Source organism: Anopheles coluzzii, chromosome 3 (assembly GCF_943734685.1).
Source record: "Anopheles coluzzii chromosome 3, AcolN3, whole genome shotgun sequence".
NCBI lineage: Eukaryota > Metazoa > Arthropoda > Insecta > Diptera > Culicidae > Anopheles > Anopheles coluzzii.
Window position 1 is genome coordinate 28,468,821 of NC_064671.1, and position 26,368 is coordinate 28,495,188.

At 50.5% G+C, this 26,368-nt stretch overlaps 2 protein-coding genes across 2 annotated transcripts in view; one reads left to right on the plus strand and one right to left on the minus strand.

Moving 5' to 3' along the window:
- Positions 1 to 308: 308 nt before the first annotated feature.
- Positions 309 to 12,075, minus strand: LOC120955284 (collagen alpha-1(IV) chain). The gene is made up of 7 exons (XM_040376004.2): positions 11,965 to 12,075; positions 10,645 to 11,132; positions 8,205 to 8,253; positions 7,177 to 8,118; positions 6,578 to 7,074; positions 1,969 to 5,542; positions 309 to 1,877 (listed from the first exon to the last, which is right to left on the minus strand). The coding sequence occupies exons 2-7, from the start codon at positions 10,662 to 10,664 to the stop codon at positions 1,623 to 1,625; spliced, it is 5,337 nt and encodes a 1,778-aa protein (XP_040231938.1). The 5' UTR covers positions 10,665 to 11,132; positions 11,965 to 12,075; the 3' UTR covers positions 309 to 1,622.
- Positions 12,076 to 12,250: 175 nt separating this feature from the next.
- The window catches only part of LOC120959038 (collagen alpha-1(III) chain), a 29,675-nt gene continuing 15,557 nt past the window's right edge, over positions 12,251 to 26,368 (plus strand). Inside the window, exon 1 of the mRNA XM_040382165.2 lies at positions 12,251 to 12,927. Coding sequence (XP_040238099.2) covers positions 12,775 to 12,927 — 153 coding nt within the window. The 5' untranslated portion in view covers positions 12,251 to 12,774. The remainder of the gene's footprint in view (positions 12,928 to 26,368) is intronic.

Here is a 26,368-nt window from a genome sequence, read left to right on the forward strand (position 1 = left end):
TTCTTGGTTCAGTGTAAATTTGAAATCAAATATCCTCGTTTCATGATAATGAATCATCATTCGTGAAGGACAGACGACGATGGCATCTCAGCAGCCTTTCTGGCAATAAGCGGCAAATCCTTTCTATCGGGTAAGCAAACATTAAACTCATTGTGATATCATGAACACGCTTTAGATGGATAGTCTTTTAGTTTATTGAAGCGGAAAGCCAACTGGAATGGCATTACAAATCTTCCCAGCGCTTCTGTTGACGGTGCAGACGGTGCAAGCGGAAACCATAATGATCAACAACGATCGACCCGGCAGGATTTCTAATGGTAAGACGTTTATTTCACATTTCTTATCGCTTTTCTGTTACTGTTACATTTATAGCGCCATATAATATTAAAACAAAACTACTACTCGAAACGGTAGGGGCAGAAAGGGATCAACTTTTCCGTTGTTTTTTTTTGTTTGTTTACCGAGTTTCACTGCTGAAAGCACACAGAGCGATGGCAGTGGCTGAATCTTGCGGGCAGAAGCAGCAGCAGTGACTGTGTTGGGTGTCAATTTGAAATGGTAATTTTGTTTATTCGCTTCGGTTACAAAAGTAATTAGATAGGGAAGGTTGGAGGAAAAACAGAACATGTCATGGATATCATGGTTCGGGTTAGTAGTTTGTTCTCTTTTTTTTCGTTTGGAAAGACCTTTTTCAACTGCCAGGCTTCCCATGGTAAAGCGGGCGTTTGTTTGTTTTCTCCTAATTCTTCTTCTAATTGCATGGCACACTGGAACTTATGTATTTGAACGCGCCTCATCACTACCCTAGACAGTGGTTGAGTATAGGAAGGAGGGGGGGAGGGAGTAGGTAGGAGAAAGGAAAATGCTTCCATGGAAGGTTGCTTAGCGGTGGCAGTTTTGGCGTTACTTTCTTTTGGCTATCTACGGAATCACATTATTGGAACATTCCTAGATCGTAAAAAACACAAATACACATGGGTGAGTTAAAGAGCTATTGGAAAATGGGAAGATTATGGAAAACGCTGTATACTACAAACACATATAGACAGGCTAAACCCTTTCTGATGGTACGGAAACTTTTCTACCTTTAGCGAAGGAAGTATGGCAATTAATAGTTAACGTTTTAACGGACACTTGTACACTTTCTGTCAATGTGTTCAATGTGCGTTTATCGCTCTCTTGTTGGTATTGACCCTCTGTTACCTCTGGTTACTTTGATATTTGGTTGTTTTGCGTCCTACAGTATCTGCTAAATGCATGCGCGGGCGTTCGTTTGTGTTTTTGGTAGTTTTTGCTTTTCTTCGTTGCAAATAATTTAATCCGCGAGCTTCCCATCAATTCGTTCATTTCAACCCGCTCCCGGATAGTGTTACTGTGTGCGTGAAATCTTGTTCTGTTGTTGAGTAAGGCCCCAGGCATTTGTGAAAGGCAATGGTGTGGACAACGTCAAGTGTCGGGAAACGGAAATTTGAATTCGTAAGCACTGTGAACCCCCGAAGCTGAGTGGCACCGCAACGCCCGTCCCGTGGTCCCAAGGGAAAAGGGGAAAAAAAGATTTTGAAGGAGAGAGGAGAAGGGGAGGTACAAAAAGAGACGACCAAATCCTAATCCTACTCGGCAGCTCAGCGGCGGATGCACACCTGGCACCGAGATACTCGGCTAAGCAGGTTGCCGGCCTTGAGCGTTTGCTGCTCCGGCCGCTGGAACTGCTGGTGGTCCTCGAGCGAAACCAGCCAGAAGGAGGTTTGCGTTTCGTAGTAATGGCAGTGGCCCTTGCCACCGTTACACTCAATGAACGGTGTGGCGCGGAAGTCCTCCAGGCACGAGCCCGGCCCGGACAGTGACTGGCCACCGCCACCGTGGCCGACGGCAGTGTGCTGCAAGATGGAGATAGAGAGAGAGAAGGTGAGCATGAAATGATGAAAAGTTTGATCATGTTAAAGAACAGAGTACCGTTTTTGTACTTACCATTAGGAAACTGTAGCCAATCCATAGGCCGTCCCATCCGTTCGGACATTCCGGAATATGGAGCGTCTGGCTGTGCACCGCGATCACGTTGGTCGGTGCCTCACAGACCGTGCACCGCGAGATGTACGGGCGCATCTCGTTCTCGGTCACCGGCATCATCGGAATCGGCGCGGACGTCGACAGCCAGAATGTCCGATCGTTGCGTGACGCGTAGTTGCAGATGTTGTTCTGTCCGCAGGCCAACACGGGCAGCGTGGAGAACTTGCGCACGCAGGAACCGGCCGAACCGAGGTCCTGGTTGTGCGGATAGTCATTGCCGTCGACGTACAGCAGCGAGTAGCCGTCCCACAGCTTCAGATGGCCCGGCTCGCACATCGGCACCTCGTCCGACTGGCTGTGCCGCACCAGCAGGATGCCGGTGTAGTACGGTGCCGACTCGCAGTCCCGTCCCGGCTCACCCTTCGGCCCGGGCAGACCCGGCGCACCGTCGCGTCCGGGCCGTCCCTCGGGTCCAACGTCACCGCGCAGTCCCTGCAGGCCGCGCGCGCCCTCGAATCCGCGCAGTCCCATCTCGCCCGGCGCACCGGGAGCGCCCGGAATGCCGGCCGGTCCGGCCAACCCTGGCATGCCCTTGTCACCCTTCGGTCCGTTGAATCCGGGCGGTCCGGGCGGTCCCTTGCGCTGCGGGGGCAGCTGTGGCGTCTCACCCTTCTGGCCCTTCTCGCCCGGCGCACCGTTCAGGCCGGCCATACCGGGCAGACCGCGGTCACCCTTCTCGCCCACCATACCGGGCAGACCGGCCACGCCCTCCAGTCCCGGCATGCCCCGGTCACCCTTCAGTCCCTGCGGCCCGTTCAGCCCGTTCATTCCGTCCCGGCCCCGTTCGCCCCGCTCGCCCTTCGGTCCGATAAACCCTGGCGGCCCCTGGTCGCCCTTTTCGCCCTGCGGTCCCGGCAGCCCTCGCTGGCCCTGCGGTCCGGGCAGTCCGTCCTTGCCGGGGCGGCCCATCAAACCGGAATCGCCTCGGTCACCCTTTTCGCCCTGCCGGCCAAGCGGGCCGGGCGGTCCGGGCGGTCCCATCGGTCCGGGCAGGCCAGACAGTCCTTTGTCGCCCTTTTCGCCCAGCAGGCCGGGCGGCCCGTCGCGGCCCATCTTGCCCGGCCGGCCCGGCAGACCCTTTTCGCCCTTCACCACCGGACAGGAGTCGCCCTTTTCGCCCATCGGTCCCATGTCGCCCTTCATGCCCGGCAGCCCGTTCAGTCCGGCCGGTCCGGGCAGTCCGGGCAGCCCCTGGATGCCCATCTCGCCCTTGGTGCCCATGTCGCCCGGCAGGCCCGGCGCACCGACCTTGCCCGGGCGTCCGATCGCACCCGGGAAGCCCGGTTCACCCTTGTCGCCCTTGATGGCGGCCGCCGTAGCTGGCAGACCGGGTGAACCCGGCACACCACGGTCGCCCTTGCGTCCCATCAGCCCCACCGGTCCCATTAGTCCCTGGTCACCCTTTTCGCCAAGTTCGCCCCGCTCGCCGATGCGGCCCGGTTCGCCCTTGAAGCCCTTCTCGCCGTCGTATCCGCGCGGACCAGCGGGACCTTCCGCTCCGGGCAGTCCGTCCATGCACGGTGCACCAGGCACACCCGGCAATCCGGTCGTACCCTTGTCGCCCTTCACGCCCGGGAATCCAGGGACGCCCATGTCGCCCTTCACCCCGTTCAAGCCCGGCAGCCCATTGATACCCGTCAGGCCAACGTCACCCTTTTCGCCCTGCGGCCCAGGTCGACCGTAGCCGGGCACGCCGGCATCACCCTTCGGTCCGGACGGTCCCTCCAGCCCGGGCAGTCCGTCGTTACCGCGCAGTCCCGGTACGCCCGGCTCACCCTTCTGGCCCTTCTCCGACGCGGCACCCGGTTCGCCCGGCGGTCCCTCCGGTCCAGTGTATCCCTTGTCGCCCTTTTCGCCCGACAGTCCGGGCAGACAGGCCGGTCCCGGCAGCCCGGCCAGACCCTTGTCTCCCTTCGGTCCGAGCATACCGGGCGGGCCCGTCTGACCCATCAGTCCCTTCATGCCGATTTCGCCCCGATCGCCCTTTTCGCCTGGTTCGCCCTTCGCGCCCTGCGGTCCTCGTACGCCCTGAATGCCCGGCGCTCCCATCATTCCCTTACGACCTTGGAAGCCCTTCAGCCCATCGTTACCCGCCTGGCCCATTTCGCCCTTCTGGCCGGGCAGGCCGATCACGCCCGGTGCGCCAACGTCACCCTTCAGACCGGCCAAACCCTTCACACCGTCCATACCGGGTCGGCCCGGTGCGCCCGGATGTCCCGCCGGTCCCTTCGGTCCTGGCTCACCTTTCGGTCCCACTTCGCCCGGGAAGCCAGGCTGTCCTGGAATGCCCAAATCGCCCTTTTCGCCCGGATAGCCCACGGAGCCGGGTTGTCCCGGATCGCCCCGATCGCCCATGCCGCCCCGATCGCCCTTCGGTCCTCGCAGGCCCGGGTTACCCTTCGGGCCGGGCGGACCCACCATCGATAGACCCGGATCACCCTTGCCACCCTTCGAGCCGGGCAGTCCCGGTGCTCCGGGCATACCGTCGCGGCCAGGCGCACCCGGTGGTCCCAGCGGTCCCGTATTACCCTTTTCGCCCCGCAGTCCCGTCAGTCCGCGCGGTCCTACCGGCCCGGGTGCTCCCGGCGGCCCAGCATTACCCTGCATGCCCGTTCGTCCCTGCTCGCCCATTTCGCCCTTGTCGCCGCGAATTCCCTGAATGCCGGGGGCGCCCTTCTCGCCCTGCGTGCCTGGCGGTCCACGGATCGCTTCCTCGAGGTTCGGCGGAATGCTGGCGCACCGGCCCGGCTCACCCTTCAGCCCGGAGTAGCCCTTGTCGCCCTTGTCGCCCGAGTAGCCTACGTTACCCTTCAGCCCCGGTTCACCCTTGACCGTTTGTCCGTGCCGGCCGGGCAGACCGTCCTTGCCCGGCGCGCCGGGCGCTCCGTCAATGCCCGCCTCGCCCGGTCGTCCCTTGTCGCCCTTCATGCCGCGCAGTCCCATCTTGCCCTCCGGTCCGACCGGTCCGGGGAATCCTTTCTCGCCCTTGATGCCCATCAGGCCATTTTCCCCCTTTTCGCCCTTGTCGCCCTTGATGGGTTTCAGCTGATCCATTGGAATTTCGGCATCGCGACCCGGCTCTCCCGATGGGCCCGGGGGACCGAGCAGACCCGGCTCTCCCTTGGGGCCTGGTTCTCCGCGCAGTCCTGGTGTTCCGTCCTCGCCCGGCATACCGGGGTATCCTCGTTCGCCTGGCACACCGCTCGCTCCCGGGCGGCCTGGTTCGCCGGCATAACCGCGTTCGCCTTTGTCGCCCTTCATTCCGGGCCGGCAGTCCGTACAGCGTCCACCGAGCTCTCCCTTAAGACCGCGCTCGCCCTTCGCTCCGGGGAGTCCCGGACGGCCGGGTTCGCCCTTTTCGCCATCACGTCCTGGTAGTCCTGGCGCTCCCGGGCGTCCTTCCTTTGCGTCACCGGGCGTACCCATCACACCCTTGAAGCCACGCTCGCCTTTCTGTCCCTTCAGTCCGGGGAATCTGAAGTGGAAGTGAACATTACGGATTAAATATGGTTTGTTTGTAAATTAGAGATCTGCTTCACAAATTTCTTGAATCTATGAATTTCCGAAGATGAACATTTAATCTTGTATCAAGTCTTTAAAGATACAATAAGCTTCTGAAATCAATGAAATCTTTAATTATTTATATGGGCCTCAAAAGATTCCCGAATCTTCAATGAAAAGTTCAAAAGAACGAGATAAAAGATTTAGTATTTAACCATGTGATCTATGTTTGAACGTTGCTGTAGGAATCTACAGATACGGATACAAGATTGGATACATCATGAAACCACTATGCACAAATAAAAGGGATACAGGGTTTTACAAGCCTGAATCGAATGTCTTCAAAACTATTTCAGATGCTCAAGATTCAGTTTAGCTGTCAAAAGTTTTTTTTTCCGCACCAATGCTATTTTTACAGGCGCAATATGATTTTTCAAACACACAAGGTGTTTTTTCAGAGACCTTTCGCATCGTTTTGCGAATACAATCATGGATTTTGAAAATTTGGGATTGAAATCAATGCTATAATGCGTTTTACTATAATATGTATGACATATTTCGTATTTATTGTAAAAATGAGGATTTTCTGAGGATGCGCTAGTGCTCGTAGCTTTTTGCACAGAAAATCCTCATTATTTACAATATTTGTGTTGTGTTTGATAAATATAACGCTAAAACGCATACAAGCATTGATTACAATTAAATAACCTCAAATGCATAGTTAAATTTGCAGCAAGTCGGCTGAAAAACACTTAGTCAGTTTGAAAAATCATATTGCGCCTATTAACTTTTGACAGCCAAACTCAATCTTGAGATTAATTTAATTTAATAAAATTAATTTAAATTAATTTTTGAAGATCCACGAATCTGTAAGATTGAGATTTGAGGTGAAATAATAATTTTGAAAATTCATTCTGATTCGCGAATCTGAATTTGAGTCCTGAGTCCTCTAATCTGAGTTAGAGTAACCCATCTTCCCAAGTGTAAACGCACAAGATATTCCACTTACCCAGCCATACCGGCGTTACCCTTCTGTCCGGGAATGCCATAGCCCGGCTGACCCGGCTCACCGCGCAGACCCTCGGGTCCGGGCTGGCCAGGGTAGCCGCGCGGGCCCTGCGGCCCCGGCATACCGACCGATCCCGACTCGCCTTTGTCGCCCTTGTCGCCCGGCATACCTTCGGGACCGGGCCGGCCAGGCACACCCTGGCCGCCCTTCGGACCCATCTGTCCCCGCTCGCCCTTTTCTCCGTCGAATCCGTCCATGCCCTTCGGGCCCTGCGGTCCTTCGTAGCCGCGCGGTCCCTTCGGACCGGGCGCGCCGGGTCGTCCTTCGCCGCCGCCGGGCGCACCGGCCGGCCCAGCAATACCGGGCTGGCCCGGAATGCCGTCCCGGCCCGGCTCACCCTTCGGTCCGCTCTGGCCCTTCAGTCCGTGCAGTCCTTCCGAGCCGCGGTCACCCTTCTGGCCGGGCAGGCCCACCGGTCCAAAGTTACCGTCGCGCCCCTAGATGTAGGCAATGTGCAGCACGCAAAAGAAGTTGTGTGTGTGTGTGTTAGTACCCGTACCGATCGCCAGATGGCGCTAGCGCCGTCATTCTCTACTTACTCGCGGGCCCGGCTGTCCAGGCAAACCCTTCTCGCCCTTGTGGCCTCGCTCGCCCACCTGCCCCCGGTCGCCGGCCTGTCCCTTCTCGCCGGATCGGCCCGGTTCGCCCGGCTCGCCGCGGTCGCCCTTCTCGCCCTTCGGTCCGGTCGTCGTCGTCGTGCCCGTGGCGCCGTACACCTCCTCGCCCTTCGCGCCCTTCTGGCCCTTCTCGCCCTTGATGCACACGCCTTTGTCGCCCCGCTCGCCCCGCACACCGGGCGTACCGGGGACACCCTTTTCGCCGGGTCGGCCGGGGAAACCGCGCGGTCCTACCTCGCCCTGCGGCCCCGGCAGTCCTTCCAGTCCATCGTTGCCCGGCTCGCCCTTCTGGCCCTTGTTGTAGTTCTCCGGATGCCGCGCCGGCTCACCCTTCTCGCCCTTTGTGCCGGGGATGCCGGCGTAACCGCGGGGGCCCGGATTTCCCGGCAGCCCGGACAAACCGGGCAGACCGTCCGTGCCGTTGCAACCGTCCCGACCGGCCAGACCGGGTGCTCCCGGCACACCCGGCACACCGTTCGTGCCGGGGATGCCCGGGTAGCCGGGCAAACCGTCCCGGCCCCGGTCGCCCTTCGGGCCCTGCAGCCCGACCGGGCCCGGCTCGCCCTTGGTGCCCTTCTCGCCCGGCAAACCCTCCGACCCGGGGAACCCGCGCACACCCTTCGCACCCTTCAGCCCCATCGGTCCGGGCAGGCCGCGGTTGCCCTTCTCAGCGAAACATTTCGGCAAGCAGCAGCCGCCGGAGGTGCAGTTCTTGCCCGGTGGTCCCTGTGGTCCGCTGGCCGTGTCCATTATGCTGTAGCTCGGGTCGATCTGTGGCGCTAGCTGTCGTGGATATTCCTGCTCCTGTCGCTTAAACAGTCCGACGCCGGAGTTGTCATTGTTGTTGCTGGACGCCCAGAATTGCTGTGGAATGAAAGGCGGGAAACGCAAAGAACAGATATTACGTTCAGACGAACCGGTCGATCGTCTGACTGCCAGCCCAAACTTACCGCGTACGTCTGTTGTCCGAACCAAACTACCAGCGAGGTAGTGACTAACCTGCAAACGTGGAGAAGAGAAAGCATCAGCATCAATTGATCATGGGTGTGAAGCGGCTGTCAAAAAAAGACGCTGTTTTACAAGACGTGAAGCGATGGTCAGAGCCGCCAACCGAGCTGACGAGCGGCTCTCATTCATAACCGGCCGATGTGCGCCGCCATTATCAGAGTCGAGCAGCGCTAAAAACTGAAACACGCTCGCTCCTACGGGTATGGCGGGCTTGGGCTCGCATGTGCTCGCAGGCCGGACTCGTCGGCGGCTTATCGGTGCGCCAGGGCCCTTTCCTGATAGCCTTTTCCTTCGTGCTCATGCTCGCGGGATGTGACGCAACGCCAACGCGGAGGAACAGTGTCCGAGAGGCAATCTTTTTTCGTACTTCTTTTTTCTGAGTCGGCAGTAGCGACTACTTCAGGAAGTGACGTCGAGATATGCTATGCTCTGGACGTTAGGTTTTTTTTTCATGTACAGGATCGGATGACCGATCGCGTGTGTGCAGAATTCGATAAAAGAAAAGCGACAACAGTTCATTGACCGTCGGCAAATAGTGGGCGGGTGGTCTTGGGACAGTGGTCGTGGTGACAGATTAATTTAGGATAGGTAAATTGCGTATGTCCCAGTTTGGCCTATTTCTTATGACTCTTCAAGGTCTTAGGGTAGTCATCAGTGTAGGGCGTAATATTAAGTCAGTTTATTGTTTATTAAAATCTTTAATATAACGAGTTCTCTAAGGGGAATTGGGTTTGATACATAATAGATTATGCAAAAATCCAATATACAAAACTTTTCCTATCTTCTGATCTTGGAGTAGGGTAATTTTATTAGTCGGTTCAAAAATCTAACATCCAAGTTGCGGGCATTTTGAGTAAAAAATTGGTTCAAATTGTCAAAAAAGAAGGAGACGATCTCTAAATAGGTTATGGCTTGGTACTTATGAATTAACTAAAGCATTCTAGTACCAAACTCAGCATGTTCTGTGCAACATGTAATATTAATAATAATGTTTTGTCCAAAATCCTTATCTACGATAGTAAATAACTTCAAGTACGGGTAAAACGGGCAAAAGTCATTCAATTGAAAAACTGTGATATTTTGTTTTAGCCATATTGTTTATAGACATATTGAGCGTTTCTATGACATAAAGAAACATTACAAACGTCTCAGAAATAACAACCAAATTATTAAAATTCTAACTCTAACTGAACTGACTTTCTTTTCTATTCTAATAACTAATTTAGAGGCTACTGAAATAGGCTGATTGAATCCATTTTTCTATAAGTCATCTGCATTCAGACAGATTAGTTAGGATTTTTTTAGCTTAGGATTTTTTTCCTGAACTATGGTTTTATTGATTATGAATCTGTAGCCAACACGGACCCAGTACTTTCGAATGATTGTTTTTTTTTTTACTTTTCTCACCGGAACCTACTTGACCTTAAAATATATGACATCGACTCCGTAACTTTCGTGCATGTTATTTTAGTTCCATGGCAGTTTTCTAACTCTGTATGATCATCTGTAGTAGGTGATTTAGCCCAAAACTGTACTAATGCATCTTGAAACCTGGAATCGATACTCGTTCGTCATTGTAAATAGCCGTATTTGCCTGGAAACTCAAGGTCCTAGGGCATAGAAAGTAATTTTCCAGAAGTTTGTACGAAATCATCCCCAACAATCATCCAATAGATGGAAATGGCACTGTTTGAGCTATTTGTAAAGGAATGTTAAACATGAAATGTGTGTTTTTGGTCGATCAATCAAATGTTTGTGCAAACATACTTTCTTTACCAATGCATCATGAAATGTACCGTCGCTTTTTACCCGTTTTCAGCGTTTCTTTGGAAACACTGGTTTGTATTTTATTTAACCAAAGCTGCACAACAACATGTTAGTTTGCAAGCAAAAACCAGACAGCTCATGATTATATGATATGTTTTAAAACCAAAGTGAATACCCCACTGTTAGAAAAACAGTTTCGCTCTCTTGCCGCATGTTGACGATAATTTTGCCACAACAAGCAAATTAATAAAAGCTACATTCTTCCAGTCCAGAAGAGCCGCCGTAAAAAGGGCAGTCGGTGCGCTCCTCCTTTTCGGTTCCATCAGCAGAGTTATCTGTAGTGCCGTGGCAACCGACGGGAGTATGCAGAAATAGGACAGGACAAGGAGGGGGGAATACTAGCACGCCCGGGACTATTCCACTCATTTGACCCACTCAGCGTAATCCGACCGGGGGACGGTCAGGGAATGGTTTTGGGAAAGAAAGAAGCAGCAGGAGGCCGTACGTAACGTAAGACGCGCAGGGATATGCTGCGACGGTTCTGGTCAGCGTGGTAACCAACAGGGCGCTGCTCGTTCTCGTACGTGTTAGTGTGACATCAGCTCTTACGCTTACCATTTTATTCGGGTCCCCATTGTGATGGTGGCCCTGACCGCACAGCCCTACGAGGCAGGGCCGATGTAGCAGAGGGACGACTAGCAGCGAGTATTAGCCAGCTTGGCTTGTAGATGGCACGCGGGATCGTACTGATCAGCACCGTGCGGGGACCACTTCGCGACTGGGATGCGCACTTGTTGTTGTTGGGTCAAGCCTTATTTTCACTTTACAGGCTGCAGTGCGAACGTAGCAGATCTTATTCTTTTTTTTCTCAAACACTTTCGATTTTGCTACAAAAAATTACACTGTTTTGCCGTTGTTCACACTTCCAGACAGACACACATACACATAAACACTTTCTATCTCACGCTTGCTTTGCATAACAGACACGATCGGTCAATATATCACAATGTATTATTTGGTTTTAGTAGTCGTTTCGATTCTTGCTTATCTACTCCGTATTTTCCGTGGTGAGAAAATTCGAGCGAAATTGAACACTGGAATCACTTTGGGGATGAGAAATTAAGTTGTACAATAAATTAGATAATAATCACGGAAAAGATTAGATCATTAAGAATAAAGCCTGGGCTGGGTTTAACAATTATACGATTCTGAAAAATATTCTAAAGATATTCCATTATTCACCAGAACTCTAGCGAATCACAAATCTCGCTTCTCTCAAAGTCACAAAGTCGCGTATCTACAGTTTTCTGTGAAAAACGTGCAAATAATTGAATAATCCAAGAAATTCAAGCAAGAGAGAGATGGAGATTTTTCCAAAAATGTTGCTTGGACGGATTAGTGAGAAACATATAAATGCAAAATTAACAAGTGATAGATCTGTCTGAAATGCGATAAATTCTTGCTCAAAACTCCGCAGATCTTAAATGTCTGAAAATTTACACATATCAACTCCAGGCACATAACCCAGAAGATCGCTCTGAGAAATCACTTCCAACAAAGATCACACAACACCTAAATCACTGGGTTTCACTACGACGAGTATCACTGCGTATTCTTGCCCCTCTTCCGGATGGTTGGCTGGCACAACCCGACTGCAAGATCACTCAATTCCTTCTTCGGTTCTGCGCGGCGACGGCAAGAAGGCAAAAATCTTGCCCGAAACCCCCGAACACTACTGGGCCCCTTTCACCGCTCACGAAACTCCCAACCCAAGAAGCCTGCCAACTGTGGGTCTGTGGAGTCCCGGAGACGATCTACACCGAGTACGTCGGTAACTCCCCTCACACCGCAGCAAACACTAAGGCTAAGTCGGAGGGAATAATGTGGGTATGTGTGTGTGTGTGTGGAGTTGGAACAATTGTCCAAAGTGCCTACGGGTCGGGACCACCACACCAGGGCGCAGCAGTTTGACGGCTACCACAGCTACCGATCCAGCGCGTCCGATCGTCCACAGTGTACTGACTACCAGACGATCTCGGCAATTTTCTCGAGCTCTTGGCACTGGCCGGAGCCGCACTCGCACGCCCGAACCGGTGAGGGTCGTACTCGGGCCGTGCTCGGGTCGCGCTCGGGTCGCGGTTGTGCGCGCGCGGCCTGCAGCGGGACACTTGCGGCACCGGACCGGGACGGGGCTGAGCCGGCAAGATGGCAAGAAAATGTTACCGCCCGGACCGGGCCCGTTAGTAGCGATTCGAACGTTCAGAACATTCGATCGGAGCGCGCGCGCGTGTGTTTGCTGTTGGATCGAGGCGTCGTTTGTCGCCCGTTCGTGTCCGTGTGCGCACCATAAAGCGCCTCGTCGGGGTGTTGCTGCCGCGCGAGGTGGTTGTAATTTTCCAGCGACCGCCAGCCAGCCAGGCTTTCTTCGTGGCTCGGAGCGGAGCGCTCTGGGCTCACGCGACAAGCATTTGAACTTGGAAATATTGCCCCCCTAAGTGAGAGTGTCGTGCGTGTGTGTACGTGTGTGTGTGTGTGTGGAGAGAGCATTCCCAGCCACATTCCTACAGTGTTGCTGTTGATCCTTCGCCCTCGTTGGAAGGAATCATTTCAAGCAACTATTTGACAGATCGCGTGTGCATGTGCGGCCGAAGCTTCCGACGTTTGGGACAGTAGTCGTCGTTGCAAAATAGAATAAAATCGAACCGCGGGTGAATAGTGTGCTCGTCGGCACAAAAACGGAGAGCCATGCTGTGGCCCGCGGACCCCACGCTCACGGGGGGTCTGGAACGTAAGGACATCGTCCAACGGAGGCGCCGAAGCTCTGCTGGGTCGGTGACGCGCGGTGTGGCGCTTTTCGTCACTTCGGTGCTTCTGATAATACAGCCATCAACGGCAGCGGTATGTTTCATTTGTTAAAGATTTATTTCCTATTTAATATATGTATTATTCATGCCAAAGGAAAGTCTTTCTGTCTGCAATTTAGAGCATTATTCCTTAAACTGATTTTTAAGATTTCTTTTGTTCAGTTTGTTTTATTGTGTTTATCTTGTATTGCAAAGGAAATGGATTTATATTTTACGAAAGATGAATATGTTACAAGCAGTCATTGGATGCTACTAATTTCACTTTGATATGTCATATTTGGTTTAGAACAAAATGATAGCTTCCTATCACTGACTGATGTTACAACACAATGTTGGATAATTTCATAGCAAGAACTAGTCATGAGAGTATTAAAGTAAGCCAAAAATCAAGATCTTCTTGAAATTTCTTACATAATGATATGAAAATTATTGCTGACATAGTTTCAATCGTGTTGGTACAGATTTTCAGCTTGCATTTATCAGTTTTCCTCGCGCTCGTTTAAAGTATGGTGGAATAAATGTGAAAGCTGGTGTAGATTACATTTCCGCGCGCTGTACCAGTTCGCTGTTGAAGCACGCATTAGCGCCCTTTTTTGTTTCCCATTGGTTGGATGGATGTAGACTGCTTATATTGCCGCCCTACTTTGTCATCTAGTCTACGGCATGGTGGTCTAATGGTAGGCGCCACGGTTCTGGAGAAGGTCGGCCGTTGTTCGATTCTCGGGGTCTCGCCGCACTGCATCAAATGTGTGGTGGTACTCTCCCTAGATGTCCCTAGAAAGAGCCTGTATGAAGTTAACGTAATTGCGCTTAACTCGTTTTGCAAAGACAAAGATTACTTAGTGTGAATATCTCGCGCTACAATTGTCTTGTACACCCCATTTACGTTGCTGTTGTTATTGTGTTGAGATGGAAGTGTTTTCTAATCCAAGGTACGAGTATAAATTTTTGGATCCTAGTTACTTCACCATTAGGGGCTACACGTTGTTCTCTTCTTTCCCTTAATACTCATACTCTGTTATCACTTTTTGGCTGCAAGGCGAAAAAAAAATCTTTAGTCGTCAAAATCTGTAAGAAAGACATTATAATTGTTTCAGGATTTCCCAAAATACGACTTCATAACTTACAATATTCTCCGAAACGATTGTAACACCAGCTGTCAGAAAAGAAAATCTATTCCACATATCCTGTCCCATCCCTATCCGGAATTTTATTTGCCAACCTCGTTCTGCTGCTGCTGCACACGGTTTGCTTTCTCATCATTTCTGACCCACGAAATTGGATCTCCTCCGCTCCATTACCACCCTTGTGGAGCATATGTACTCCACCCCAAAACCTTACTCATTCCTTTTTTTGCCATCCTCATACCCCCACTCCAACCCAACGCTCACGATCGTGTTCAGTAATATCCGATTCAGCGCTTCACACCACCACCACGAATCACGGGTGTCTTATCAAACGGGGAAACGGTTGGCGAGTCTGTGAACGGCCCCGTTTGCCAATGGGTCCCGGGCTTTCCGGGGCCCCGGCTGTGTAGTAGCGACAGCCAACTGTCGTGCCAACGCACAATTCTCGGTAATCGTGAGCGCTGCTCGCGTAATGAGGTTAAAGTTGAAGTGTTATTTTTAACGCTTGCCGTCCCGTTCTGCCAGTGGGATGCTGTGCCAGTGGGATGCTTGAGCTGACCGTTTGGAGCTGGGGGTGGGGGAGCGTGCAAAGCTGGGGAATGGGTGCGAACAGTGATAAGAAGCGAAACGGCTAGCCTTTACAACACCGTACCCGAGCCGCACAGCTGCTTGGGTTGGTTGGTTGGTTGGTTGGCGGGAGCATGAAATCTCGCGGATGTCGTGTCCCGCTTCCGTCCGGAAGTCGGATACGCCAAGACGGCTTACAAAGTATGTTACAAACGAGGCTGCGCAACAATGTGACGACGGTTTCTTCCAGTGTCATCGTCGTCGTCTAAGAGCTTCACATCCAAACATTAGCGGATGAAGAATATCTACTCTAGCCAGTTTTGATTGTTCGCCTTACTGGAGTGGCTTAAAATAAACGGTGACATCAATGGTCCCGTTTTTCCAAGGGATGACTAAGACGTATCAAGGACCTAATGGTTTTTTCTATCGAAAGCGAAGCTTGTTTGTACGAATCCAATACCCTCCGAACCGGCGTCCACTGCAAATAGTTGCAACATTTTCCCACATTGACCATCCCATCCTACTGGGAGCATCATGGGTCCATGTCCGTTTGTGCTAACGAAACCCCTTTTTGGTGTGTGTGCTTCTTCACTTCAGACCCCGAGGAGGTGGTGTTAGTTTTTCATTTCTTTGAATTCTACGATGCAAAACTGCTGCAAACATTCAGCCTAGCTCACCGAGCTCACTTCAAAGGGGCTTACAAACGACCCGGAGGTGTTTCATTTCATTGGAGCGCGTCGTAAATGGTTTAAAGCGGTTGGCCACAGTAGCATGGCAGGAATGTGCGCTCGCACGCCGTCTCGACAGCATGGAATTTGATAAGTGGAAATTAAAGCATCCGAACTGTAGCGCACCAAGGGCCCGGGACCGCTAAGACGCTGGCATTGATTATAGAATAACCGAACCCGGGGCATACACAGGACTTTGGCGCAGCAAGCGAACATCTCCCGGAAGAAGTCATCGGAGAAGAAGTATTAGGGTGGATGAGGGAAGAATGAATTTAATCGCACGTCTCGCACAATTTGCTCCTCAGTGTTGGTGCCGCGCCGCGCTGGCTTTATCAGCGGCCAGCATTTGTTGCTGTAATTATTTTAAATTATTTTTTTACTCTGGATTCTCGTGGAGTACTGGGGAGTAGCTTAGTTCTGCTATTTCCAGATTTGGCATTGGCAGCGCGACCGAGGGAGAATGATTTTTTTTGTTTTGTGCGCGGTTCGCTAAGCGATACAGAGATTGGGCAAAGGTTATCGGTGGTGTAGATGCCTCTGCCAGTGTCGGTTTAACAGTCTCACTGTGTGTGTGTCTTGGATGAGTGTTGAAATGCTTAGTTTCAAAGCTTTAAATTAGCTCAGCCAATGAAGCAAATCATTCTTAGCGAAAATGATGCAAGAAGTTATGAGCCACATGAGATCACAGATTTACTCAAAAGATGTGGACCAACTAGTGCACAGAAAGAACACTCCCTCCTCCATCTCCACGGTCCATTCATTATCCTAGCTCGTCAAGCGACGCTTCCTACTTCCGCATAGTAACATCACTCGCCCAATTGAGCCAGATTGGCTGGAATTGAATTGGTGGCACAACACGATAATGAAGACATTGTTTTCTCCGCGTCATCCACAACCTACCTACCGAGCGATTAAGCGCTGTAAGCGCAACTGATCCGTACGGTTGTGGCACGTGGCAAATGAAGAATTGGATCAACACCAGCAAGCAGGCCTAGGCGCCCCCCTATCACGCCAGACAATCTGGTGCTACCATTTGTTGCGTGAGATATTGCGTGTCTTGCTCCACACTGATCATCGTCCTGCCTTGTCATCCAGCCGAGAGGTTGGCAATTAATTAATGCGTGCAAATGGCGTGCCATCTTCTTCTTGCCATCGGTGTCAGAAATTACATTAATCCCGGTGCCATTCACACTGCCCCGTCGACTGGTTCCGTTTAGCTCGTTTCGAACAAAGTAGCACAATCTATGCCGGACTCTGGTTTGTCTGGCGATGTGTCTGAAGATTGCATCGTCGTCGTTGTCGTCATCGGGTGCAGTGCATCAATTTGTCAAGATTTGCGGAAAGTTTGGAAAACTCATTACTGGTTGTTTATTTGTTTTGCTGCATCGAGGAGATTTTGTGGGCGAGCAGAGCCATACTCAATCGACGATTGTTTTACAACGCCCTATCAGCACTCGATTAAACATGCAAAGATCAGTGATCTTTGCGCATCTATGCATTCATTCATTAAAGTTCGTCGCCATCAGGTTCTGGTGGGGTTATTTCATTCGTATTGCGTCGCCTACCGTCGTCCCCAGTCTCTCAAAGAGGTCAGTTTACATTACAATCGCAACTGGGGGATTGCATCTTCTACAACGCCAGAATAACCAAAAACCCGGAGATATTCCTGCAGATGATGCGAGGATGTGAGTGTGACGAAGGGAGTACGCGCTGACATCACCATCTTTCCGCCGTTGTTTATGGGGGGGGGGGGGGCGAAGGAAAGCACATAACCATCGAGTGCATCCTGCCGCGGGGGCAGTTAGAGCCGGTAGTAGTGAGAAAATATTTGCTCACCCGTCATGCAATTGGAGTTTATTATTGCACGATGCGTTTGGAAATATTTCGTAGCGAGTCATAAAATTGCACCTCACTACATCGGTCCAAGAATAAATAGCAACGCATGCAAACCATATGTTTGGATCGTGTGGTTTCAAATATTTGTACTGCCCAAAAGAAAAAAAACGCTGAAACCACATAGTTGTGTGTGCGCCAGCCAGTTGAGGTTTTATGAAGAGGTCTCGGGAAGGTTATCGGCGACGGCTCTCGACCTCGACCAGCGAGCTGTGATCTACACAAAACCGAGCGAAAGGATGATTCGACCCGCATGTGGGAGCTTAGTGTTCCATGCCATCGTTGAAATCGTTCTGCAATGAAATCCTCCCCACTATCGTTGCCCACCAGAAAGTCCTTCTCCGGCTGTCCTCGGTGCTGCTGCGAATGTTTTGTCCAGCGGAGCTTATCAGCAGCCAGTGAGCATGTTTTACAATGCGACCGCACTTTCTTTAGCCTGTTTGTCTGAATGTACACATTTTCATTGACATCACTGGACTTCGTTGTCTTGCTTCATGCTTTTTTGTTATATTGCTTTTGATTTTATATGGCTAAGGCAGTGTGGTGCTGTAATGTACAACACAAAACTGATTAACACACGTAGCGCTAACCTTTCGCGGTGAACTTTTCCGGTCGCTCAACGGTGATAAGTTCTATTCCGTCATCTTTGCGGCGAGTGTCGGGTACGTAATTAGGACAGTTGGAGTTTGATTGTGCTCGACTGTTCGCGTCCCGTGCTAGGCTGGCCACATAATTTCAGGCATTCACTTGCCGTTGTGGTTAAATTAAAGATATTTCCTGAACCACGCGTGTGCGTGTGGGATTTCTATCATTGTGTTGTAAGCTGTCTAACAGGATGCTAGATGCAATGTATTAATTAGCTCAACTCCCAATCGACATTAATTATGTTTGCCCATATCTCGTCTGGATCGGCAGGCGTAAACGGCTTAGGCACCCGTCGTGTACGGCTCAACAAATGGATCAATTTGTGTCACCAACAAGCGCTCTCTCCGGCCACTCTCCAAAACCTCACGAACGGCTAGCTCTCTGTGCCCGGGCGCACGATAGAAATCTAACCCATTACACCCACGAACTCATTTGCTTACGCTAATAGCAAAACCCTTGCACAGCTCCATGTCGAGCGATATTGCATCTTCTCCCGCACATTCAGTCCCAACCAACAAACCAGCCTCGCGATGCACTCTCCCGATGATTGCAGTTTGCAATCATGGTACAGCGCGACAAAACGAGCGAAAACAAATGCCGAGAGCATTATGATGGCGGTGTGGTGTTCGGGATCTAGGGGGCTTGTTTTTGTCGTTGCCTCCTAACAGTTGCTCCAGTTTATTTTCGACCCATGACGTTATGCTTCCTTCCGAAAATGCTTGCCCCCACTCACTTGCTGCCCTCTTGCCACTGCTATACATCTGCTATTCTCGGCTCGTGTTGTGTTAGAGTGGAGTGCAATTTTGTTAGCTCAGTGGATGCCAGCCTCTTTCTCCCGGTGTTGCTGCTACTGTGGTGCACATAGGGAATGTGTGCTGCACAATATTAGCATTGCTCAAACCCCGTCCCGAGTCCATCTCGTGGTCGTCATCTTCGTCGTGAGAGCACCAGGCGGTATTGCGATTGTTTTGCACAATAACTAAAGATGATTATTTGCAGCTGGCGGGGTTTGGGACATTGTCCAGGCTTGAACATTGATTGCCATTCATGTTACAAAACATTATGCGAGTGATCTCAGTGCTCGGTGTGTTTGAAAATACTGACTGTCTATTTGACAGATGCGCCAGTTACTTGTCAGTTGACACACACTTTAACCGTTTGTTTGCTGATAAGCCGGTTCAATGCTACGTCCCGGATCAAGGGGCATTGAGTTGTAGCAACATAAATACGCTACATCACAGGCACACAGACGTACAATCGAATTATGAGCGGAAGCTTCTGTTACACTGTAGCACCAATTTCCAATCGCATCACTCCAACTCACACAGCTAGGTGTCAGGTTTCTGTTCGTAAATCCATTTCAGGAAACACTTGCTCCGTCCGTATGTTGCTGTCTTGATCGTCCGTGGAGGGTACGATATTTTCAATTCCCAAACCCTTTCAGAGATGTGTAACAATTATAAGTCATTACCCCTTATCCACGCGTAGGACTGCCACCAGCAGCACAAACCTAGGCATTAGACGTTGTTATGACCTGCGAACGGTATGACGGTATGTTCGTTTTCAACCCATTAATATGAAATAAATTAGATGTTAAGAATCGAATGTAAACAGTTTGTACATCGCCGGTGCCAGGTTGCTCAGAAAAACCAGCAGCCGATTTACTCGACAGTGTATGTGCGTAAGGGCGTATCATCATGACGAGACACGGGATCTTGAAGAAATGGTCCCCCACAACAACAACAACAGCATCTCCAAGAATGGGAGTTCAAGATGCGGAGAGGAACCTGATACGTTTCGTTACGTTCGGTTCCGCCCTATATGGGATGGATGATCAGCTGTTTGGGGTATAATATCACTTTCAGTGAACAGTTTTTGACAGATTCTAGATGCGTAGGAAGCGCTACCTCTAATTTGACATTATCCCACTCCACTTGTACACTGAAACAGAATGGAATTGGATTTTGTGAGCTAACGTCGAGCAAGTTACTCCCAACAATGCAAAACACTGACCGGCAATCGATCACCGACGAGGTGTTAGCTTCGAAGTTGTAGAAGTAGCTTCGAAGTTGTAGAAATAATTTATCAACGTTCTAAACGCTACACATCTCCATTTATCTTATCCTAGTACTTCGCGCAAGAGGTTAAAACCGATTTAATAGGTCAATAAGACTCTTGAGTGGTAGCTTGGGGAAGGTTTTCCTGTCAGCAGATCTCGCACCGCTTTGATGATGGTGCTGGTTGGTGGTGGTGGAGTAGTATGCTACTTCAAACATGCATTCTCCAGATTGCTAAACGCCGTCATCCCGTTGCTGAACAAAAACAGTACTGCGAGCGGAAACGTCAGCAGAACGTCTGCTCCACTTTTTTCCACCTCCACGTACGATACTTATGCTATGCGATATTTATAGCTTCAAAGTGTTCGAACGTTTGCGTTGTTGGAAGTACCGCCTCTTTAAGGTTGGCTTGATGTCTCTCTGATGAGTTGATGCGTTAAAGTCCCACCACGATCGGTATCGGAAACCGGCCAGATGATGTATTGAACATACGTTACGCCTTGCATAGATTCGCTGCGACGCGATTATCAACTTCTAACGGTTGATCGCTTGACGGGTGGAAATTGGGAAAATGCAGACACAGCAATCCACATTCCGCGTGATAATTCAACCAACGTATAAGAACCTTGCGAACGTGGCACGCGTGCCTTGTGTCTTCGCCCCCCGGAAGCATCGGAAACTCCTGGTCTGGCACGCGATCTTCGTCACTCAAAGTTCGGTCACTGTTCTCCCGGTGGCCGGTTCTCCTCTCGTATATATTCCAAGCATGCTGAGTGTGATATTTATTGCACAATGAATGCTACCAGCTGCAGTGTGCACCAGCGCTTCTAGCAATCTGTACGCATTAGTCTTTACCGAATAAAAATGTAAAGGAAGGGAACGAGATTTTCCAACACACAGGTTCGTTGGATTGTTGATGTGAGTAAACAGAAGCAACAAAATAATCCCCAATCACTCCTTCGTGGAGACTCGTAACTGTTTGTTGTACCGATGGGGATGTAAACATCTCAGACCGTGTGCTTGCGGTACCAGAAATCTGCCATACCGTGATGCGAAAGAAGCATGTGGAGCTCCTATGACCTGCCACCAGGAGTATATAGACCCGGTTAGAGTGTGCGGGGATTACGCATCACGTGTGGCACCGCCTCCCCTAAGTCGCACGCGATTTTGGTGCGGCAGTATCGTGCGAAAACCCATTCCAAAAATGGAACTGGTCCAATTTTATGCATTCTCGGTGCCCATTTATGGAGCCGATGCTATAAAGTCGGTCGTTCGTCGCGGTGCACTTCTCGGTGCGAAGTTGACGTAAGCGGTACGTTTGGTACATTTAGTGCTGTAAGTTTGCATGATGTGCGTCCAACAGTTGGCCGGGATTGGCGCCCATCATTAGCCGAGGTGCGGTGTTGAAAAGTTGATGGAAAAGACAGGATACATTCACCTGTCCGATATCACATCACGATCGCTAGACGATCACTATTATGTTACCATCTTCAAACACATGATCGGTTCTTTAAGGTGACAGCTTGTCACTTTTTACATCGAACAAATTGTTCTCACCCTAACACTGTGTCACAAGGTATAGATGGACCTGGCCAATTCGTGTTCGCCTTCGCCTCCAGCTCAAACCTCTAGAATGCGCTGATGTTGCTGCAGGAGACTTGCTTCACCAAAATCGGCTCCACACAGCCGAGGGTGTACATTTAGGTGCAATAAAATATTTTAAATTTCCATCCGTCGTCGGCATCAGGCAGGCCCGGAGTTTCAAAAATAGCATCCACGAAACTCCGTATCGGATGCAATCGCTCGCTGTGTACACGGGCGGCTCCAGGCGTTGTTTTTCCACCGCAGCTTTTCGGTGTCTCGGTCTGGCCAGGAAAATGATGCCAGTGTGCAGCTACCCGGCCCCACCGCATACCGTAGCTGTTTTAATCTCTTCTTTCACCAACCGATTCCATCTGGCTTAAAAGGCGAGCACAGTGGAACTGTACGTGTGTGTGGAGTTCCATTCATGACTCACACGGCGCGAAATGCACCCCGCTGATGTGGGCAGAATCATTCCGGATGACATCTTAAGAACATCTACGGTACTGCTACGGTTTGTACAGGTTTTTGGTTGCGATACAGCGAATCGTCGATAAACACAGACACACCATCGACGCCGTCCTGTCGGGGTTTTCGTCTCTCGCTTGGACAAGGATTGCACAATCTAGGCAGTGGAATACGGTTCGGTTGATTGATTTTCCCTCCTGTACCGAAAGATCTCACATATGCTTTCCACGGGCTCAAAGTCGGTTTGTTCTACCGCCGCGTATGCTGTGGTTCTGCTGTACTGAAGATGTTGCGCGCTCTGCTGTTGTTTCTGTACACATAAACAGAAAGTGTATTTCCGCTCTGGTTTCAGTGTAGCGTTGCAAATCTTTGCACGGAACTCTACTGGCAGATGTTTCGGCATTCGGCGGGCTGTGATGAGCATACGGAAAAGGGTTCTTCTGAATGTCTGGGAGGTCCCATTGGAATTCTGAGAAGTGCATTGAAATGAGTTGCTGAGGAGATGGTCGCGTTCGATTGAAAGTGGACGTTGAAATGCCATTGGAGCTACACAAGACATGGCTGGACTATAAATCAACAAGAAATAGCAGAAGATACTTCACTGATCCATTCACAGTTTTGACTGCAATATCTCAATTCTCTATAGTCTTCTTTTGCTCATCATTGACCAATCCTGGCTCTACCGTACCACGTACCTTCTTATTATTGTAACCAGTTTTTGGGCGTATGCAAAATAGAAAGTATGCAAAAAGGCACTTCCAGCTTCATCCCTTTCTAGGCGAAGAAACCTTCAGCGTAGCGCTGGAATCTCTTGCCTTGGGACAGCTCAAAACTCTCCCCGAACCAAGAAAACTTCTACCTACGAGCATCTGCATCGTCGTCGTTGTCGTCGTTGCTTGGGCCACGTACGCGCGTCCGAACTCCGATGCACTCGCTCGAAACCCAATAGACGGAGGACGCTCGATGCATTTCTTTCCAAACCCCCGCCCGGATGGAGAGTTTTGTTTACGCGTGAAGGAATTTATTTTCAGACACTTTCCTAGTTTCTTTCTATTTTTACCCCCTCACACCAAGCCGAAAACCGTTCTCGGCAGAGTGTCCCGGGAAGCGGGCCCCCGGGTTTATAATTGTTGCCCTTTTTTGAATCGACCGGTGTTGCAGTGCTGGGAATCTAGAAATTTCCCGTTGCCCACTACTGGATTGAGGATGGAAAGTGAAGCCACCTCACTTCACCGGGAAAGCTGGTCGTTCCGGTTAATCCACACCAACAGCAGCAGCAGGCCCAAAACGCTTGGGATGTTGAGTTATGTGCATGGATTGAATTTTATGTCCGGTGAACAATTAATCTACGCTTATTAGCGATCTTGATTTATTTAATTTGCATCTCATCTGTTAACTGGTTCATTGAGTGTGAGTAACTTTTAATTTCATCCAGCTCAAACCCAAAGGATGATGTATATATCAGTGTAAGAAACAATCTAACAAACTCGCTGCCTGCCACGTTTTTCGACGATCTTTTGCCCGCGGCTCAGGGGCTAAAAACATTCTGTTGGTATCTTTCGCAACAAGTTGCCACATGCTGCGGTTCTTCCTTTCGGAGTTATTCTTCCCGGGGCTCATCCACATCTCTCTTCTTGGAAATGGTCCGCTCGCCACAGGCACCAGAACGCACTAATTGGGGTTTCAGTTCGAGGTGGGGGCCTGTCGGGCGCTGTCGCTACGGTGCGCCAAGGGCCAACCTTGCACCCAGTTCTAGCGACGCATGCAACCTAGCGACTCATGGACCTAGTTTTGCTTTCGTTCACGATCCTCGGTTCCATGCAAAAGGTCGCATACGCATACACAGGCGGCGTTTCCCGTCACAGATTCTGGAGTTCAAGGCAGAGCTGCTGCACACACTGCTTTTTGCTGCCGCCTTGCCACATTATGCAAGATGCCGGCAAGCGCCAGCCGCTCGCATCATTACCGTCGGAAGTCGTTTCGCGAACATCGGGGCAGAATGAGACGAGATTGCTAGTGGGGCATCCTACATAAAGAGTTTGGCTCATAAATCACAACCGTGAAGCGCGTTGATGGTGCTGCTGCACATTGTTGCATCCCGCGTCATACGTTTGGACCTAAAACTTCTCTGGGTCTATGTCAACCCTGCTCCACGCCCCAGTCTGACATCATCCCCGAAGAACCTACAGAAGGTGACGAGATAATTGTGCATCTTGGGGCGGTCTCCTTCTCTGTCGGCTTCTAAAACTTAGCTGGGACTCGTTTCGGTGTGCATTTCGCCCCGATGTCACCGCGTGATGGTCAATGTCCATCGGGGACCCGAAGCCGGCCGTTTCATGTTTAGTGCAAATTTATAGCCATGCCGGACAACAGTGGTGCTGGTGGTAGTGCCAAACCAAACCAAAACCTCCTACATGTGAGCCGGTACGTGCTGACCTAATGCGCCAAATGCACGCTTGAACGGCAGGAAAGGTTTTGGTTGGGAAACCAGTGAAGTGTTTCTTCCCCTTTTCTGGCGAGGTTTTTGTTGTTGTTCGTTGGCTGTTTTATTTTCGCGCCTATGCTTACAGCCAAGTTGATGCTGGCGCGGTACTGAGATTGTGCGTGACTGGCCTAAAGGCTGTCCCGACTGTTTGCTCCATTCCTCCGGTTTGTCCGGCTTGGACGATCGTTGGAGGGCGTTGGCGTTGTGATTTTTCGATCACAAAATCCGATTTACGATCCAATGTGTTGTGCGTCGGTTGGGCGTAGTAGATATGTCCAGCGCTGGCGACCAGTGTGTGTGTGTAAGAGAGAGAGAGAGAGTTGTTTTCGCCTGTTGCTTCTCTTTATTATGCGTCTTCTTCTTGGGGTTGAAAGCGAAATTCACTGCCCAACGATCATCGCCTTAAAGGGGATGGAATAATAAAGTGAAATAATCTATGAACAGATGACTATCTCGACAAATTGGAAGTGTTAAAATGGGGCACTGTCGGTACTTGTGGGTTTTAAGCTTCAGTTGTTAACTATCATAATTTTAATTAGGGTATAATATTTACTTATAACGCACATGTACGCGGGAGGATCACCGCGATCCATTGGCTAGACCCGCCGGCTACTATAGCGCGCTAGGCGTGTTCAATTCTCATCTGGATCCTTCACCAGTAACCACTCGGTTGCTTGGTATTTACTAATACGTTTAGAATGCAGGTCTACTGCGTAGTTCGTTACGCCAAAAATAAGAAGACGAAGAAGAATACAGTACATCTGCTTTAAAACCTTCGTAACAAACAAAATACGGCTGTTGTTTTAAACTGTGTGCGGCGTTTGTTATTAGGGATCTACCATTGCTCCAAAATAGCCAAAGCGTGCCTGTAAATCAAAACATTGCTGACGAAACCTTTACTGTGGCGCTTCCATACTCTGATCTCTGAGCGACAACCCCCAGATGGACTGAACTGGTGTTCGATTGTACTTTCATCGCATCAAATCATTTGTGTTTGTCGAATAAAATCAATACTTCTTCTAGCCTTTCTTCCAGCACGAAAATCCCATTCGCGCATCTACTGACGACGGTATGTAGTCGGCGTTTACTGTCCATCATTGAAACTCTTCCTAAGTAAACAGTGCAGCGTAGGAGATGAAGTCGAATGAAACAGAGGAAAAAACTCTCACATTTGCTTTTTTTCCAAACCGCAAATCCCTGCTCGATGTAAACACGGTGATTCTACTCGTGCAGCAAATGGTGTGGAAGAGTTTGAGCAGAAAATCCCGAGCTCCCGTCCCGGGGTGCATAAATCACCATCACATATACGCATTTACTAATACCCCTTTCCAGGACCACCCATGGAGCGCACGAAGATCCCCAAGGGCTCTCGCATGACATACCGGCCCTGTACCATTTCATTTGACGCGTGCCCTAAAGATCATGCCCGAGCGGTAGCACTGAATCCTGCTGCTCTTGAAACGGGTGTACCCATGATTGGAAGCTTGCCAGCTGCCTGCTGCCCGTGGAGTACGCGGACGTCCATCAAAGGCGCTCTAGCCGCGTGTAAAAAAACACAAACTACTTCTTCTCCTCCTCGTAGCGCAAAGTAAAAGCGATCGAGCATATGTTCTTTTCCAGCAAGCAAAGGCGGAAAATAAGGTATTCGCCAAGAATGTTGATGCAATCTACAGATGACACCATCTTCTCAGGCGGATGTGGTGCATCGCGGGGCTATTCAATCATCAGTGCGATGACATAATTACTGAGGAGATGAGATCAGCGCAGAATGGGGCCATTTTAGGCTGGCGACAAGCGGACTGGCGCTGCTTTCTCGGGCTTACAAAACGAGGCTGATAGCAAAACTGGGCCTACCATTGTCGCGCTTAATTGTTTAATTTGCGCGTGTTAATTTGCGCGGCCCGGTGTACATCAAAGTGGTGCA

Bases quoted from the DNA above. Each gene is read 5' to 3' on its own strand.
- LOC120955284 (XM_040376004.2), bottom strand. From the start codon at position 10,664: ATGGGGACCCGAATAAAATG. The intron at 5,543-6,577 runs GTAAGTGGAATA...CTTCCACTTCAG, and splicing joins GGTAACGCCGGTATGGCTGG to ATTCCCCGGACTGAAGGGAC. The intron at 1,878-1,968 runs GTAAGTACAAAA...TCCATCTTGCAG, and splicing joins TTGGCTACAGTTTCCTAATG to CACACTGCCGTCGGCCACGG.